At 45.9% G+C, this 19,077-nt stretch overlaps 1 protein-coding gene across 1 annotated transcript in view; it reads right to left on the bottom strand.

Moving 5' to 3' along the window:
* Positions 1 to 499: 499 nt before the first annotated feature.
* Positions 500 to 19,077, bottom strand: part of GDPD5 (glycerophosphodiester phosphodiesterase domain containing 5) — a 358,608-nt gene continuing 340,030 nt past the window's right edge. Inside the window, exons 15-16 of the mRNA XM_033950424.1 lie at positions 7,224 to 7,336; positions 500 to 1,209 (exon numbers count right to left, since the gene is read on the bottom strand). Coding sequence (XP_033806315.1) covers positions 1,094 to 1,209; positions 7,224 to 7,336 — 229 coding nt within the window. The 3' untranslated portion in view covers positions 500 to 1,093. The remainder of the gene's footprint in view (positions 1,210 to 7,223; positions 7,337 to 19,077) is intronic.

Raw genomic sequence — 19,077 nt, 5'->3', positions numbered from 1 at the left:
CAGAGAGAAGGCTTTCAGTTCAGGCGCAGGACGTGCGTAGGAGCCGCTGCCCGTGGCTTTGTGCACTGAGTCAGTGAGAAAGAGGGAGCCGGCCCGAAGATAACACCGCATCAGTCGCACCACGAACCGGCGGTTGAAGACACTGTTTTGGGCCTGATGCACTTGCCGGCCCTGTGGACCGGCAGGAAATTTCTGTGGACCGGCACTGGTCCATGGACCGGTGGTTGAAGAACACTGCTCTAAAAAGAGGACATGTCCGGATTTTCCCAGACAACTGGCAACCTTATGCCTAGAACATGCCCAGACATCTCCTTTTCCTACTTAGACCACTCTGTGGGTTGCATACATAGAACCTTCTTTAAATTGCCGCATATCTTCTGTGTGTGTGTGTGTGAATGGCACTTAAGGTTTCTCAGTTACCTACCAAACCTTTTGTTGCGTTAACAGTACAGAGCACTTTGAAGGGCTCAAGAGTCTTATGCCGTAGGGTTATGGCATCTCTGAAGACGCCCCTCAAGGCATTTTATTCGTCTACATTACACAGACAGTTTCTGGAATCTGTGCAAAACAGCTACGGTTTTCATTGACCGTGGGACAACCAAACAATACAATGGGACCCTCCTCTGTTCCCTGAAGCACCTTCACTAGCATGAACAGAGTCGTGTCGTCCAGAGGAGGCAAAGAAATTCCCCTCCCTCCTCAAGGACTCTGAATACATTGGTATAAATTTATCAAGTTCCACCGAATGTGCCGTGCTAGGGGAGTTAGAGGGACGGACTCTGACCAGCCTCCCTTCTGCAGCTCTTCCAAGTTGATCAACGCGCTTACTTGAGGATTGGCTCACTTTCTTGTCCACAATCACGTACAATGACAAGAACAGAAAGGACCAAATGGATTTTATGTATATATTTCGTCACACAGTCCATATCAGCATCCTCCTTCACGACCAAAAAAAAAAAAAGCAAAAACAATAAACAATTATTGGTAGATTCAGTAGTTCCATAAAATATTCCCATCCCCGAGGTCACAGGTTTAATATTATTATTATTAAATAAGGGATCTATTTCTTGTGCCATCAGTTCCACTAGTCCATTCACGTCCTGACATCTGGATGGTCCATAGGGGTAACGACTTCATTAGCATAGCCATCGTATCTGTTGTCCGAACACATGGAGAGCTCTTCTGCACTGTCCATGCTGCTGTTTATCTCTGGAATGAAGATAAAAAATTTTTAATGCTCAATAATTTTTTTTATTGAGTTTTAAAAATAAAATATACATAACAAAAATCTTACGATGAATATCATCTCAACTCAGTTATATAAATTCAAAGAAATCAACAATCAATTGTCATCACAATACAAACACGGTAAAGTACCTCCCAACACACCCTGCCCCCTTCCAATCCTCCCTTCTACCGCTCTACCCATCCCATTTCCAAATATTACTAATAAATAGTGCTTCACTTTCTGATTACAAAACTGCCTGCTCTGACTAATAATTGCTATATATAAGGTTCCCAGGTCATCCCAAATTTACTCTGTTTTTTATAAGATGGGGAGGTCGCCCTGGCTTCCGTAATCATAAGAGCACGAAATGCTGCCCTCCAATGCCAAAATTCCAACCAATGTGGTAAAATACATTTTTGACCATAATAAAGGATTTACAAAATAATTCCCTAACCCCTTTCTTAAAAAAAGGCCATGGAAATTGAGCTGCGGCCTATAAAGCACAAAATGCAGAGATAGAATGAAGACGTCATTGTCTGCCTAACACAGGGCACAATGACTTTTTGTAAAAGCAGATCGAACCCACAGCTCGGCTGTGGAAAAATGTTCCTTTCCAAAGAGGGCGGCGACAAGCCCTTGGGAATGCCTAACACACGACTGCTGTGTAGAATTACGAGCTGAAAAACACGCTGGACTGACTTCCAGTGTTTCTATGACAACAAGCAGTGGGAGAAACCGAGATGCTTCCCAAAGGGAACTTTATTCATAAAAAGACTTGACGCCGTCAGCGTTTTGGTATTTGATTAAGTACCTTCCGTGGAACACCGACAAATGAGCGCAGGACAACGGCGCCCCGTCAATTGCGCTAGTGTTAGGGTAAGGTTTAGATGAGGATTAAATCCTCATCTAAACCTTATCCTAACACCCTCAAAAAGATAAAATAGTATCCGCTGTATGGAGCACAAATGACCAGGAGTCATTGTCCTACGCGCCATGACCTTCCTCAGGAGTCTTTGGTTGCTAGAGAGCCAACATATCACACATGTTGTATCTTTCATGCTATATCTGCCATGCTATAAATTCTCATGCTACGTCTATCACACAATGTTTGCCATCCCATATCTGCAGCACTAGGTTCTATCGTGATGTTACGTGCAGTGGCGTAGCAAGGCAGAGGGGGGAAGGAACGCCCAGGGCACCTGTCGGTGGGGGGCGCTGGCCTCTCTCTGCCCTGCCCCGCCATGTCACTTTCACGCCATCCCTCCCCCTCCACCCCGTACCTCTGTGGATCATCGCTACCACGAGCAACTTCTCCTTCCTGTAGCTCGCAGCCAGCCTGGTTCCCCTCTGAATCACTTCCAGGTCATGGGGCCAGGAAGTGATGTCAGAGGGACATCAACCGCTGGTGCGAGGAGCATGTTGGCAAAGATTTAGAGCAATGGGGTGGGGGTGGGGAGGGAGAGCGCTAGTGTGGAGTGGGGGCGCAGAAGGAGCAGGAGCTTGGAGAGGATGGCGCGGGGGGGGGGGTGCAGTGCCCCTTACTGCGACATTGTTAGTAGCCCAATAAAGCCTGGTCGTCAATATTCAAAAGATTTTGCTTTCTAATTTACCTCTTCTTTTACAAAGCTGCGTTAGCGGCTTCCGCGTGGCAAAAGCCCCATATTCCTTTAAATCCCTATGGGCTTCGGGACAGCTAGTGCGGCTTTGTAAAAGTGGTGGGGTGTGTGTTAATGATTTATGCACTTAGATCATTCTAAATTAAATAACTGTACCCCGCCGAGCATAAAATTTAGGAATTTTGAGTACAATAGACTGTGGGGCTGCTGGGACCGATGGAGACAATACTTAAGAGTACCGGATTACTATTCAATCTGTTGTAAACAATTTCAGGTGAATCTGTTCCTAAAAAGGTGGTTAATAAATCCAAATAAATTACATAAAAATAAATTAAATTCTCTAACAAATGGACTCTGCCTTTTACTAAACCGCAATAGCGTTTTTTTATAGCGCAGGGAGCTGCGCTGAACGCTGTGCGTTGCTTCCGACGCTCATAGGAACTCTATGAGCGTCAGGAGCTGTCAGGAGCGGCTCCCTGCGCTAAAAACTGCAATCGCGGTTTCGTAAAAGGTTGGGGGGGGGGAAGTTAGGTCAGGAGAAATTCCACGCCTAAACGTAGGCAACAACATTTCAGAAGCTCAGTTTTAGGACGCTAATGTTAGAAAAATCTATTTCTTAGCAAATCAAAAATGTTCAAACCACTCCTTATGTATCTTCTCATGGAATCCACTTTATGTATTCTGTATCATCTTGACAATCGTATGAACCGCAAGGTAATGGCGGAATAGAAATCACTAGTGTAATGTAAAAATATTTAATTGAAAAGTTAGAGGCTTAAGTTTAATTGAAAATTTGGCCTAAGTTTTCAAGTTTTCTTTATTTTTCATATACCGTTTATCATACAAGTACAGTATAATCTCGTTATAACGGACTCACTTATAACGGAATATCATCTATAGCGGAAGAGGTCTGCTGGTCCTGGCCGTGCGACTTTATGAACATGCAGAAAATCAGTGCATATAACGGAGAACCAATTTGATCCCCAGAGCGGCTTTTAGCTGTAGTTTTGTTTGGCTATAACGGACACGCAGGCTCCGCCTACAAGGCGTGTGGCATGCTGGTGATATACTATAGTATCAAAATGCAGCCCAGAAGAAAATGACAGTGCGACATAATGCTTTAAGAACTGGGGTGCCCAAAAGGTGGATCGCGATCGACCGGTAGATCGTGAAGGCAATGCTAGTCTATCGCGTTGCCTTCGCGTTCTACTTGCTTCCCGACTCAGAAGCGCCGAGCCGACCAACTTTCCCCACCCAACGTCAATTCTAACATCGGAGAGGAAGTTGCGGGCCAGCCAATTGCTACCTGGCTGGCCCGGAACTTCCTCTCTGACTTTAGAAATGACGTTGTGGAGAGGAAATCTGGTCAGCCCGACGCTTCTGTGTGGGGAAGCAGGGAGAGCTTGGGGCGGCAGTGGTTTGGAGGCTTGTTCCCCAATGGCAGTGGCAGTGGCTTGGGAGTAGGCAGGGAGTCAGAAAGAAGGGGGGAGCAGGGAAACAGAAAGAAAGAAGAGAAAAAGACAGAAAGAAAGGGGGCATGGAGAGAGAAAGACAGACAAAGAAAGGGGGGCAGGGAAACAGAAAGAAAGGGGGACAGGAAGACAGAAAGAAAGGGGGCATGGAGAGAGAAAGACAGACAGAAAGAAAGAGGGGCAGGGAGACAGAAAGAAAGAAACACAGAAAGAAAGGGGAGGGGGGCAGGGAGAGAGGAAGAAAAAATTGGCGGAGGGAATGAGGTCTGGAAACATACAGCAGGCTGATAGAAGGGAAAAAATATTGGATGCACAGTCAGAAGAAGAAAGTGCAACCAGAGAATCATGAAATCACCAGACAACAAAGGTAGGAAAAATGATTTTATTTTCAATTTAGTGATCAAAATGTGTCTGTTTTGAGAATTTATATCTGCTGTCTATATTTTGCACTATGGTTCTCTTTTACTAAACCGCAATAGCAGTTTTTAGTGCAGGGAGCCTATGAGCATTGAGAGCCGCGTAGGGCATTCAGCGCAGCTCCCTGCGCTAAAAAATGCTATCATGGTTTAGTTAAAAGAGAGGGGATATATTTGTCTATTTCTGTATAGTTGTTCCTGAGGTGACATTGCATACAGTCATCTGCCTTGACCTCTCTGAAACCCTCCGGACTATAAATGGATAATTAGCATTTTTCTCTGCATACAGTGTTCTTTGTGTTTTTTTTAAAATTTTATTGTTGGTAGATCATTTTGACTTGGTCATTTTAAAAGTAGTTTGCAAGCCCAAAAAAGTGTGGACACCCCTGTTTTAGAACATCTTTTAGTGTTCTGGTTTTGCAATCATTTCGTGCCATACGAATGTTTTGCTGAGTTTTGTTATTATTAGTGCAGTGACTGTTCATCGATTGAACGTTGTTTCAAGCTGACCTAAATAAAGTTTTAAGAAAATGCAACTCTGGATATAATGGACTCTGGATATAACGGACTGTTTTTCCAGATCCTTTGAAGTCCATTATAACGAGATTATGGAGAAACATAGAAACATAGAGTATGACGGCAGAAAAGGGCCGGCGGCCCAACAAGTCTGCCCACTCAAGAACCCTCCCTCAGCAAATTTGCCTCTTCCGTGAATCCGTTTTTTAAGCATGACTCTGTAGCAACCCCACTTGTTTGTCCCAACGTATCTTGAAGTCGAGCACGTTACTGGCCTCGGCCACCTGGCGTGGAAGACCATTCCATTGATCAATCACCCTTTATACTGTATCTAAACAGTAAACAATAAAATAGAAGACGAAAATAAAAAAAAAAACTTAAAATAAAAACATGGCTAAGCTAAAAGGAGGGAAGCACTTACGCATTCCAAGTTTCCAAGTTTATTGGTTCTTTGATATATTGTTTATCAAAAACATATCTAAACGGTTTACAATTATCAGAGTATCGTTAAAATTAAATTAAAACTTTAAAACTTTAAAATTAAAATGGGGGGGGGGGAAAAATTATACGAAAGGGAAACAAGGGGCAAGGAAAGTTATGCTTTTAATGTATAAATTTTATATCTTAAAACTTTTTTACTTTTTATTCTATATATTTACTTTTTATTCTATATATTAGATATAAATCTTATTTGTTACCCCTCCTATCGTTTTTTCCTTAATTGTAATTAAAATAAATTAATAATGATTGTAACCCTTTAATAAACCTTCCTTTGCTTTGAAATGATATGTAGAAATTATGTATAGTAATGTCTGTAATTATATTGTTTGTTATATTTGTCACCCTAACTGATTTTTTATGAGATTGTACATCGCCTAGGAAATGTGATAGGCGATTAATCAAATTTTTCTAATAAACTTGGAAACTTGGAATTAAATACATCGAAATGGGAAATAAAAATAAAGGGAGGCAAAATGGGAAGGGAAGTACAATTGGATAAGGGGGGGGATCGCTTCAAAAGAAGTGTTTTGATTGTCAAAGAGGTTTTACGAAAGAAGAACGATGGTTGTTGAAATCAGGGTTTACAAAGTCCAGTGGTACCTTGGTTTACGAGCATAATTCGTTCCAGAAGCGTGCTCGTAACCCAAAGTACTCGTATATCCCCACAGGCCACAATGTCAACTGAAACAATTCGTTCCACAACCAAGGTTTACTAGGGTGGCCCAAGGGTGGGCACCTGTCTGTGGGTCCTGCGTGCTTGTACGGGGTGCGCGTGTTGTTGGAGCATGGCCGGCTTGAAGGGGGGAGTGCAGAGGTCCCGCGCAAGCGTCTGGAGGATGGCCGGCTTGAATCGGAAGCCGGGAGGCGCTGGTTAAAGGCAAAGGCATCGCCGAAGAGGGAGGAGAACCGCACGGGGGCCCCGGGGAAAGGAAACCGCCACGCTGCAAGGGCTGCAGCACCCACAGACAGGTACCCACCCTAGTGAGAGCTCGTGTAGCGAGTCAACACTCGTTTTGCGAGACGAAAGTTTGCTGAGTGTTTTGCTCGTCTTGCAAACCGAGGTTTGACTGTATAGGAGTCTTTACAAAGGAAAGTTTTGCGTTTGATTTTAAGGGCTCCTTTTATGAAACCGCATTGGCGGTTTAACGTGCGTAATAGCGCACGCTAATTTGCCAGCCGCGCTAGCTGCTGCCGCCTCCTCTTGAGCAGGCGGTAGTTTTTCGACTAGCGCAGGGGTGATCGCGCGCTCAAAAGCTGCGTGCGATAAAGTCGCAAAAGGAGCCCTAAATTTATCTAAAGAGTTGCCTAAACGAAGGTCACCCTGAAGCTGACAAGTCTACATCCCGCGCTCAGCTTTATTTCAACACCACAGCTCTCGACTGCCTCCAAACACGTCGATAGTTTTCTTAGGCCAGCAGATGGCAGACATCGATTCACGGCAAAATCCATTTCTCGTCTTCTTTAATTGCCCTACCTGAAAAGATTAATTTCTCCTTCATGATCTTGACGTCTCTGCTGGCTCTGCGAACTGCCGCGCTAAGCATGATCTGTTCAGGATTGTAGGTCCTTATGCTTCCTAGACGCCACCTGGAACGGAGAAAAGTTGAAGGCAAAGGTTAGCCCGTTGCATTTTGAAAGAATTTTAAAAGGCCGACCGCCCCTCAAGCAGAGTTCTAAAGAAAATCTGGTAGCCTCCCGCGACCTGATACAGATCATGAAAATTATCAAAGGATGTTCTAAGTATGTTCTAGATCAGTGGTCTCAAAGTCACGGCCCGGGGGGGGCCACATGTGGCCCGCCAGGTACTATTTTGAGGCCCTCGGTATGTTTATCGTAAACTAAACCAGTTTCTTTATCATATGTCTCTTTATATTATTATTAAGACTTAGCCAAAAGGAAAGATTTATAAACTATAAAGAGTTTTACCTCATGCAAAATTATCATTTCTTTAATAAGACATTCACTATTTTTTTCTGAGGCCCTTCAAGTCCCTACAAATCCAAAATATGGCCCTGCAAGGGGTTGGAGTTGGAGACCACTGTCCTAGTTCGTCACACCCAAAAGCACCGTAGCTCCTCCTGAAACTGTATATATGAAGCCAAAACAATTGAAAAGCAGACACTGGAATAGGAGGACATGGGGCCCAGAAGAGTCCGATCACACAGCATTGATTGCTCAGTCTTCTTCTTATTAACCACCCGATACAAATGGAGACATTAAAGTGAACAAACAGTACCTTCGGAACAATAAAAGTCTGGATGAAACCATATTTCGGCATCCTCTTACACGTTGATTAGGCCATTGATTTAATCTACATGAGCGAAAATACTGTGTGGTCCAGCAACTACCGGGAATCGATCCTAAAGCAGGTGCTACAAGCTGATTGGTTACCGTGGGAATAAGCAAGGATGGGGGAAAGACCGCGGGCAACGGCAAAAAAAACAGGTCGTTGAAGTAAAAAGACACAGGGGACAATTCTATAACAGGGTACCAATGCTGGCACTATATTCGTGCGGGTAGTTGGACCTGTTCTGTAAGGATACTGATGACTGTGTTTCTTAAACTAAATGTAGGCCTGGCTTAAGTGGGCATGCTTAGAAATACAACATTTATGCACATAACTTAAAGTAGCCATGCCCCCAGTGGCATAGTACGGGAGGGCAGTCCGCCCCAGGCGCCACCTTGGTGAGGGCGCGGGCACCTCTCCTCCTCTCTGACTCCTTGCTAAGTGCGCCTTCCATTCCCTCCCCTCCGACACCAAGCGCCCCTCCCCGCAGGGCAGGATTAACCAATAGGGCCAGTAGGCACGTGCCTAGGGCCCGAAATGGTCAGGGGGCACCCGATGAAGGACATCAACATTGTTTTTTTCCAAACAGTGATGGGCCCCTCCATCATCAATTGGCAACATGCCCTCCCCCCAATTGGCAACGCGGCCCCCCCCCCCATCGACGGAAAGACAAGCAGCAACGCGGTAAGAAAGGCAACAGGAACTGTAATTGTGCAAGCGGTGCTGCTTGCCCAAAGCTTCCCTCTGACGCAGCTTCCTGTTTCCGCCTGGGCGCATGGTGGGGTGGGGGAGGGGGCCCAGTGTACTTGTGTGCCTAGGGGCCCTCGACGAATTAATCCTGCCCTGCCTCCCCGCCGTCTGATCTCTGACCCCTCCCACAAAATCTTGGTCTACTGGGATGGGGAAGGGGTTCGGATCAGCCTCCACCCCCCCCCCAAGCTTGAGAACCCATACCTTTCATGAAAAATCAGGCGAGGGATGCCCACTCCCTCCTGCCTTGAAGGGCCGCCTCTTCATAATGGTGGCCCTTCCCCCCTCCCGGTGCATCCTGGGGCCTAAGTTCCTGATTGGCTCAGGCGCCCAAGGCCCCTCCCCTAGGAGGAGGGCGCAGAAATGAGCCTCCGCCCCAGGGGCCCCTACCCTTGCCACACCTCTGCATGCCCCTGCCCTGTGAACACCCCCTAATTACACGCTGTCATTTTAGCACATATTATAGACAAGCAGGCAAGCTATTTTCATGTACATGGTTTAGGGCAGGCTTGAGCCCATGGTGGATGGGCATGCAACCCCGTGCTCTGGCTGCTTGGCATCTTTCCCTCCCCCTGGGCAATTGGGGAAGGTAGGGTTACTATATGACTCCAGAAAAAAAAAAAAAAAAGAGGATGCATTGAGATATCCAGGTTATCCATCCTCCTTTTTCTAGAGCCACATGGTAACCCTAAGGGAAGGTCACTTAACTCCACTCCCTCCGACACCTTTATATCCTCTAGTTCTTCGCTGGCAGCGAGCAACAACTCATACATCCTACTTGCGCCAGCTCTGAGCCTTCCCTCTGACTCAATGTCCTGGTCTCGTGAACAGGAAGTGTGTCAGAGGGAAGGGTCAAGCCTGCCTGAGCAGGAGAAATCTGTTACTGCTTGCTGTCGGCCAAGAACTACAGGATTTAAAGGAACTAGAGGGGGGGGTGTTGGGGAAGTGGAGTTAAGTTAGGGTACCAGATTTTACTATTGTAAAATTTGGACCCAAGGCCCCACCCCCAAGCCCGCCCAGTTCACCCAGCCCTGCCCCATTCAGCCCAAGTCACGCCCCATTCTGCCCTAGCCCTGCCCCCTCAACCTGCTCTCGTATTTGGAGCTGGGTCGGGAGGGTATCTGCGCAGGCGTGACGCGATGACATCACACACACACGCATGCACAGATGCCTTCCCTACGTGGTCCCGAGGTGGAAGCGTTTCAGAACCCGGACAAAGTGCCGGGTTAAGAAAAGCCATCTGGACACCCAGACATGACCTCTAAAACGAGAGGACAAGTCTGGGTGAATCCGGACATGCGGTAACCCTAAATTAAGTGAACCCCTGATCTCCTTAAAGAAGAGTGGCCTGGGGCTCTTCAGCTGGCGGGGGCTCGGGAATCCCCGCAAGCCACATCATTGCTGCGCTGCTACTTGGTGGGCCCGAGTCCAAAATGGGAGGGCCTGTGCCCTACCAGGCTCACCCGTGGCTGTGTCGCTGCTGTATGAATGGCAGTGTTCTATAAGCGGGGAGTGTGCGGCGCTGTGGTTAGAGCTACAGGCTCAGCACCCTGAGGTTGTGGGTTCAAATCCCACGCTGCTCCTTATGACCCTGGGCAAGTCACTTAATCCCTCCTTGCCCCAGGTACATTAGATAGCGTGTGAGACCGCCGGGACAGACAGGGACAATGCATGAGTACCTGAACGTAATTATAATATTATAAATAAATAAATTTAAGCGCACAAAAGGCGCTTAAATTCAGGCAACCTGTTATAGAATAGGAGGACAGCGGGTACATGCAAAACGTCACTCGCGGTCGCTTGGTTCTTTCCTCTCCACAGCTACCAGGTTTGTGGATTTTGCATTTTAGCAGGATAGAGAGGGGGGAACACGGCGACATCGACACGAGTATCAACAGTACACAAACATTAAACAGGCCAACGGATGTGACGCTTACGTTACAAGTTGTGCGCGCTCAGTATTTAATGGAGGCCACTAATGTGGCAAAGAATACAAGATTTTCATGTCTCGGGAACTTTTAAATGGCTTATAAGCATTTTAAACACATTGTCACGGTTCATAGACAACCCCGTGAAAGACAAAGGCGCGCGCCGACAACTGAGCGCAAGACGGAGGCGCGCGCCGAAGAAAATTACAGTTTTTAGGGGATCCGACGAGGGGTTTTGTTGGGGAGCCCCCCCCCAGTTTACTTAATAGAGATCGCGCCGGCGTTATGGGGGGTTTGGGGGGGTTGTAACCGTCCACATTTTACTGTAAACTTAACTTTTTCCCTAAAAACAGGGAAAAAGTGAAGTTTTCAGTAAAATGTGGGGGGTTACAACCCCCCAAACCCCCCACAACGCCCCCACAACGCGGCGCGATCTCTATTAAGTAAAGTGGGGGGGTTCCCTCCACGCCTCCCCCGTCGGAGCCCTAAAAACAGTAATTTTCTGCGGCGCGCACCCCCGCGCTGCGCTCAATTGTCTGGGCGCGCCTCTGTCCCGGCGCGCTTTTGACCTGACACCCATTGCCACCATTGATGGAAATCAAACAAACTATTGCCGTAGGCTGGGCCCTATAAACTGTGCGGAGGGCGAGTGGTCTGCGCTACGTGAAGATTCGATTAAAGTATGTTTTACTCGGTTTTAAACTGATTTCCTTTCGAGATTTACCTTAGCTTGACAGGTCGCAGAACACTATTACCCTGTTTTACAAAGGCGCGTTAGCCGTTTTAGCGCACGCTCAGTCTATGCGCTAAACGCTAATGCGTCCATAGACTAACTTGCACGCGTTAGCGGTTAGCGCGTGCTAAAACGCTTAGCGCGCCTTTGTAAAAGGACCCCCACGTGGCATTTCACCTCGACGTGCAATATTTGGTGGTGTACGCTGTTAACACACCATATTTGTGCGTCAAGAATGTTACAGAATTTCAGCCCTTGTGAGCGTCTACGAAGTTTATCTCCGGAACCTCAGTAGAAGCTTCTGGTCTATTTCTGCATGAAGCAATTTTGCAAAATGTTTTCCCACTAATTTACAAAGCTGGATCGCGTTGCAGGACAAATATGACATCAAGTAGGATTCAGAATGCCGCGGCTAAGCTTATCTTCGCTAAAAGTAAATTTGACCATGTCTCCCCGCTCCTGTACAAGCTTCATTGGCTTCCGATAATCGCCAGGGTCCACTTTAAATGCGCTTGTCTAGCTTTCAAAATCCTACACGGCATCCTCCCTCACTTTATCCCTCTCTCTTGGAACTCCTCAAACACTAATACCACCAGACCCACCCACAAATTAAACTATCCTTCCCATACAGGAAAACTAGGGACTTCCCTCCCCTTCAGAATCACTGAGCTCTGGAACAACCTTACCTCCCCTCTCCGGAACTTGAGCTCTCTCCATGTTTTCCGCAAACATCTGAAAACCTGGCTATTCTCAAAAATGTAATCCTCTCTCCATCTCTGGCATTCCAAGTCCTCTAATTATTATTCTGACTCTAACCCTTTATTGTAGTTCCTTCCTATTTATCTCCTGTAAACCGTGCCGAGCTCTACGAACATGGAGATGATGTGGTATACAAACCTAGTTTAGTCACTAGTAGTAACATAGCATTCACTGTATGAGCGCACAAATGGGGCCTCCGATGATGGTGTGCGACTAGAAACGTGGCGTTTTTGGCCAATGCCTGTTTAAGCAATTGAGTGGGTCTTGCACTCGCTCTTTGGACTCACACTGAGGGCCCCGTTTTCACTGTTAATATTTCTATTAATATTGTTGTGATATTTAGGAGTACAGAAAGTTTTTCGCCTTAGTCCTGTTTTTCCCATATATTATGAATTTTTGGAAATCAATTTGGGTCTAAATTAACTGTTTATTAGATAACCCAGTGGCATTATCATATGATACTGTGCAGTTTGATATGGCAATGAGAGCAAAAAGTCAGATTTCTACAAATAATAACAAATTATTACTTATAATGACTGACTGGGGTTGCCATTCAACAAATTTCGTGTAATTGGAAAAATTGGAGTAGATTAAATTATAATTTCTGGTGGAATTCCTTATGTCATGTTTATAAAATGGAGAGATTTATTGCAATACAGCGGGATTGTTTCAAGAAATATCAAGATGTGTGGGAGCCATTAACAAAGTATTGTACTGATTAGATGACTTTTTTTCCCCCTTAAATTTACAAGTTCAATTGTGTGAGGAGGGCGGGGGGGGGGGGGTAATTTTATTGTTACTTATTGTATAAGGTATTGATTATATGATAGGAAAGGGTGGGAAGGGTGGGTGGGAGATAAGAGCATATCATTTGTACCATTGATGATTATTAAGTGATATATTTATTGTTAATTTGTTTGGACATATTATCACACTTATTGTAAGTTTGAAAATGAATAAAGAATTATTTTTTTTAAAAAATGTTTTTAAGTACCATTGTGCTTGAACTGGGGTTTTTTGAATTTGAAACTTTGCCTTTGATAGGGACAGAGATATCATGGTCATTTCTGAACCAAATTGACCCCCACAGCCCTGTTACACCACAGTTTCTCTAAGAGAAGTTTCAAGAAAAGAAGTGTTCCTTTCCACAGAATTTCAGTTTTCTTCATGTGGAAAATTTCAAACAATTTTTTCTTTCTGTATGATGGCAAAAAATTTTGGGAGACAAGGTAAAACTTTTCTCCAGCAGAGCTCCTTTTAGAGTGTGAGGTGGGTCACAAATTTGTCCCAAACTGCAGTACACAGCTGCCTTTTGGGAGGTTAGCAGAACGCAATGGCTTAGGGTAATCCTTGAAGTTCCAGACTTTGTTAAAACGAGTGGGTGGAGGGGTCAAAGATGAAAGACGATGTACGTCTTTTGTCAAGACCAGTGACTGCGGTTTTCAGATTACTGAAGCGCGGAGATGCGCCCGGTTCAATGACCAAATGCAAAGTTTATCTCTGGCATTTTCACTGCGATTGATCCGAAATCCAGGCCCGTTTGTGAGGGCCATGAGGATGGGTAGGTAGACCTTTCGGCCTCTAGCAGGGCAGAGTACTGGATCTTAGACTGTTTGCTGCCACCTTGTGGAATTGGTGTCATGACTACTCAATAGATGTAGTTTCCTGTCCGTGTTGAGTACAAATTGAGAACTTTGAGCAAACAGAACGCCAAAGATTAAAGAAAACAGAATGTATACAAAACCGGCCCAATCCATAGAAAGAAACAATGATAGCAGGTGGCTTGTCCAGTCTACACATCCATGAAAACCTTCCTCTTCACATATCCAGCTCCCATGGCCAACGCTACCCACGAGCTCCATAATGACCGACGTTACTCACGGGACCTAAACTGCCAACCACCAATCTTGTACTCGCTTACAACATTAAAACTTTAGTGCAATTATGTTCTATTAGTACAGTGAATGCTGAACTAAATCTATACTATGCCATATAATATCTTCTACGAATGCCAACAAATTCTTCTGAGCTATGTCTGCCAAAAATGTCTTTCAATAATTTTGTCCTTCTATACTGTGAATGTACCTTTGTAACCCGTTCTGGGCTCCTTTGGGAGGACGGGCTAAATAAATCTACTCTTGATAGAGATCCCTGTATACTTGTCCCAAGCATTCTTGAGCCTTCATTTCCACCATCGGCACCGGGAAGCCTCTCCATGAATTCATTCCTCTTTTTTGTAATTAAGAACATAAGAACATAAGAAATGCCTCCGCTGGGTCAGACCCGAGGTCCATCGCGCCCAGCAGTCCGCTCACGCGGCGGCCCAACAGGTTCAGGACCTGTGCAGTAAATTTCTATCTATACCCCTCTATCCCCTTTTCCAGCAGGAATTTGTCCAAACCTTTCTTAAACCCCAGTACTGTACTCTGCCCTATAACTTCCTCTGGAATTGTATTCCAGGTGTCCACCACACGTTGTGTAAAGAAGAACTTCCTAGCATTAGTTTTGAATTTGCCTCCTTTCAACTTTTCCGAATGTCCTCTTGTTTTTTTATTCTCTGAAAGTTTGAAGAATCTGTCCCTCTCTACTCTCTCTATGCCCTTCATGATCTTATAAGTCTCTATCATATCCCCTCTTAATCTTCTCTTTTCTAGGGAAAAGAGTCCCAGTTTTTCCAATCTCTCAGCATATGAAAGGCTTTCCATCCCCTTAATCAGTCGTGTTGCTCTCCTCTGAACTCTCTCGAGCAATGCCATATCCTTCTTAAGGTACGGTGACCAATACTGGACGCAGTACTCAAGATGTGGGCGCACCATTGCCCGATACAGCGGCAGGATAACTTCTTTCGTTCTGGTTGTAATACCTTTCTTGATTATACCTAGCATTCTATTTGCTCTCTTAGCGGCAGCTGCGCACTGTGCTGTCGGCTTCATTGTCATGTCTACCATCACCCCAAGTCCCTTTCTTGGGCACTCTCATTCAAAAACTTCCCTCCCATCGCATAATTATACCTCGAGTTTTTGCTTCCCACATGCAATACTTTACACTTCCCAACATTGAATTTCATCTGCCATCTCTCTGCCCATTCCCCTAGTTTGTCCAAGTCTCTTTGCAATTCTTCGCAGTCCTCCTTTGTCCGAGCTCTACTAAATAGTTTGGTGTCGTCCGCAAATTTTATTATCTCACACTTCGTCCCTGTTTCTAGATCATTTATGAATATGTTAAAAAGCAGTGGCCCGAGCACCGAGCCCTGCGGAACACCACTCGTGACCTTTCTCCAGTCTGAGTAGTGGCCCTTCACCCCTACCCTCTGTTTCCTACCTTCTAACCAAGTTATTTCTGACGGTCTCTTTTCACTGGGGTTACCAGACATCCAGCTTTCCCTATCCATCATTCTGGAGCTTCCTTTCAGTTGAAAGAGGCCCATTTCCTGTGCATTTATGGCACAGAGATATTTAAATGCCCCTACTTTTGCTGTCTTTCTTCCAAAGTATACATATTGAGAACTTTTAAGCCTGTCCCCGTACATAGGGATGCCAGATTATCCTTTTGGAAAATCTGGACCCTCTAGTCCAGCCCCCCAGGCTCGCCTAATTACGCCTACCCTGTCCTAATCCCGCCCCCAACAAGCCCCACCCTAGTCCTGCTCCTCCCTGCCTGACACAGCTTTTCAAAACCTGGACAAAGTGCCGGGTTTTGAAAAGTCGTCCGGGGAAATCCAGACGTCTAGTAACCCTAGACATACATAATATGATGAAGACAACGGACCATTTTAGTGGTCACCCTCAGGACCAACTCCAGCCAGTTTATATCCAGAATTGTACACAGTACTCTAAAAGGGCCTCAGCAGAGACTTATACAGAGGAATTATCACCTCCTTTTTCCTCCTGGTCATCCCTCTCCATGGGAACTGAAACTTTCTTCACAGAAGTAATTGGGGTTGAGGGCAGAATGGAAGTCAGCTGCCACCTAAATATTTTTACCCTACTGGAGAAGGGAGATGGAAAGCATGGTAAAGGCATGTGACAGCGTCCCAGGGGAGGTGCCAAACAAGCCTGCTCCAAATACAGTGGATCCTCAACTGCTAAGGAGAGACGGGGAAGAAATTAATTGGATAAGACTAGATGGTTGCTCTCTGACGTTCCAGCCTAAGCATGCCGACAAGCCAACTGCAAGGTGGATGCATGCTTGGTTCTACTAGAAAGAAAGGTGAGATGAATAGAAATCCAAACCACTGCTATGAGAGGAATCCAAAATATGCACTGTGGGAGAAAGGTACATGCTATCTTTACTTAAGCTAGGATTCTCAAAAACCCACGTTAAAAAGCGATGGATAACTAATGGAAAACAAGTGAGACATTCTAAGGGGCCTAACGCTCTGATTGGCCTGGGCACCCCATAGGAGGGGCCTTAGGCATCCAGACCAATCAGAGCCTCAGGCCCCTTCACGGTGCAGCTGGGGAGGGGCCTGAGTCTCTGACTGGCCACAACTTGGGCCAATCAGAGTCTCAGGCCCCTCTCTGGTGCATCCCAAGATGCACCAGGGAAGCAGGCCAGCTAGGAGGAGGGAGTCTGCGTCCCTCCGTGCATCTATTTGGAAATAAGGGGGAGGGGCATTGGAGGCAGGGGGAGGTATTTTATGCTGGGGGGTCGCTGCTGTTCCTGGGGGGGGGGGTGTTCACTTTCGCTGCAGGGGAGGGATGTTATGATGCAGCAGGAGAGAATGGGCATCTCTCCTGCTGCATCACAACACAGGCTTTCTAGCAATCTCTGACACTGACTGGCACCCCTGGACCAGTCGCTTGTTTTGGTCGCCAAAAGCCGACGCCGCTTTTAGAAAATGGCTCGGCATTTTTTAAGAATCCACCGGAGGGCTCATTGTCGGAGACTGCTAAAAAGCTCACTATTGACGGAGATATTCCGTTTTGATAATCCACAGCTAAAATGCGTACAGGCTAAACCGTCGTTATACAGTTTAGCGACGGCGATAAAGTTTTGAGAATCTGGGCCTTAGTGTCACAGTTTCCTCCTGGTTCGCTGGGATTCCAGTGTAATTGGAACCAGCCTCTATTGGGACACTTGGCCAACTCCTCAGAGGATTTCCCCTGTTTATATCGGCCTCCCTACTCAAGCCAGCATCCGGTGACGATCTCTGACCAAGAACCATAAGCCACACTGCCCTCAAGCGTACCAAAGTGAACATTCAGTTCTTACCATGAGGCATTACCATCCAGTGAATGCAGATATTCCCTCACTTCCCTGGCCAGCCCAGTAGTCCAATCCTGGTCCTCTGCATGCCATTGTCACTAGGCCACTGGACTAGCCTTACACTGCTACCAATGTTTTTTGGAATTTTGCTGGTCTAGGTGAACATGAAAAACAATCTGCTTGCAAGTTTTCAACCTCGACTCGATGTGTGCGGTATAGCCTAAGCCAGCAAAAATTTTGGGTGTGAAGTTGCTAGGCGTGCGTGTACCCTTTCCGGCCCATGTACACGTGCGTGCAGCTTAAAGGGAACGCCGACTGCCACTGTTAATGTCAACTCGTAAAAGGCCCCTCGAGACGCATACACACACCATCTATTGATGTATTTCATTGTCTTGGGAAGGCAACACACATTCTCTATAGTTGGCGGAGGCTGGAGCGAACACGTCCTTATGATTTTATTGCTTGTTTTTTTTTATGTGTTGTTGCAAAGCCAATTGTTTGTTCCGAATACATTATCGGTCAGCCCTCTGTACTAAAAAATATTTCCAAAATGAATCATTACATAGAAGAATGGACTGTGGCAGTCGTGCGAGGGAGAGAGAACAATGAAAGCTCGTGTACCTTGATTTCAGCAGCCATTTCATTTCACGAGGGCTCAAACAAAACAGTTCCACAGAAAGGGCACAGGCAGATAGCATGCTTCTGCGGAGAGGAACTGGGACAGTAGCACATACAGTCTAACCTCACCTTCTGGAAGGCATCCAGTTCCACAGAAACCATCAGTTGTTGACATTCAATAGAATTAAAAGGAAAGCAAGGCCCAGGAGCGATCTTACTAGTGATACCGCACGTTACCCAAACTGAATGCACAATAAAAGGTTAATATGAAGGCGACGTGATGGCTTCACTGCAGAAAAAGGAACCACTTAAAACCAGTTTGAAGAGAATGGCTACATAAATAAGAGTTTCAAGCTCTAAAGTCGTGGGCAGGCCTGGTTGTAATCTTGGCAATTTAAATGAAATATTCAAGCATAAGAACATAAGATTGGGCTTACTGGGTCAGACCAATGGTCCTTCAAGCCCAGTAGCCCGTTCTCACGGTGGCCAATCCAGGACAAAACTCAAGCCTTTTAGGGTTGTGTGCATTGCATGGCAGAGGGCACAGGAACAACTGGGAGCATAGTGAGCTACGTCCAACTGCATGCTCCAAGACTATTGTCAGGCCGAGTCCCGTACACACTACTGGGTTAGTGTAATAAAACCTGTGTTTATACAGTACACCTAGGAATGCATCAGAATGTAATGTATAGCTGTTCAATCAAAATTTTTAATCAGGATTAATCAGACAATTCAAATTTTTAATTGCATTTTTAATCATAGGGGATAGTTTTGCTGAACACTGAAGCCCCCTAAGAGCATCCACGCCCCTTCTACAGAGCCCTCTCCTTGGAAGGGCTACCCTTCTTGAAGGCCCTACCTACTCCCTCAAGGACATCTACCCTGTCTCCCGGAGCCCATCTCCAGGAGCATCTACCCCTCTCTTGAAGATACCCACCAAGAGAATCCACCCTCCTCTTGGTAGAGCATAGAAACATGATGGCAGATAAAGGCCAAATGGCCCATCCAGTCTGCTCATCCACAGTAACCATTATCTCTTCCTCTA

Source organism: Geotrypetes seraphini, chromosome 6, assembly GCF_902459505.1.
Source record: "Geotrypetes seraphini chromosome 6, aGeoSer1.1, whole genome shotgun sequence".
NCBI lineage: Eukaryota > Metazoa > Chordata > Amphibia > Gymnophiona > Dermophiidae > Geotrypetes > Geotrypetes seraphini.
This window is presented reverse-complemented; position numbering and strand designations above follow the sequence as displayed.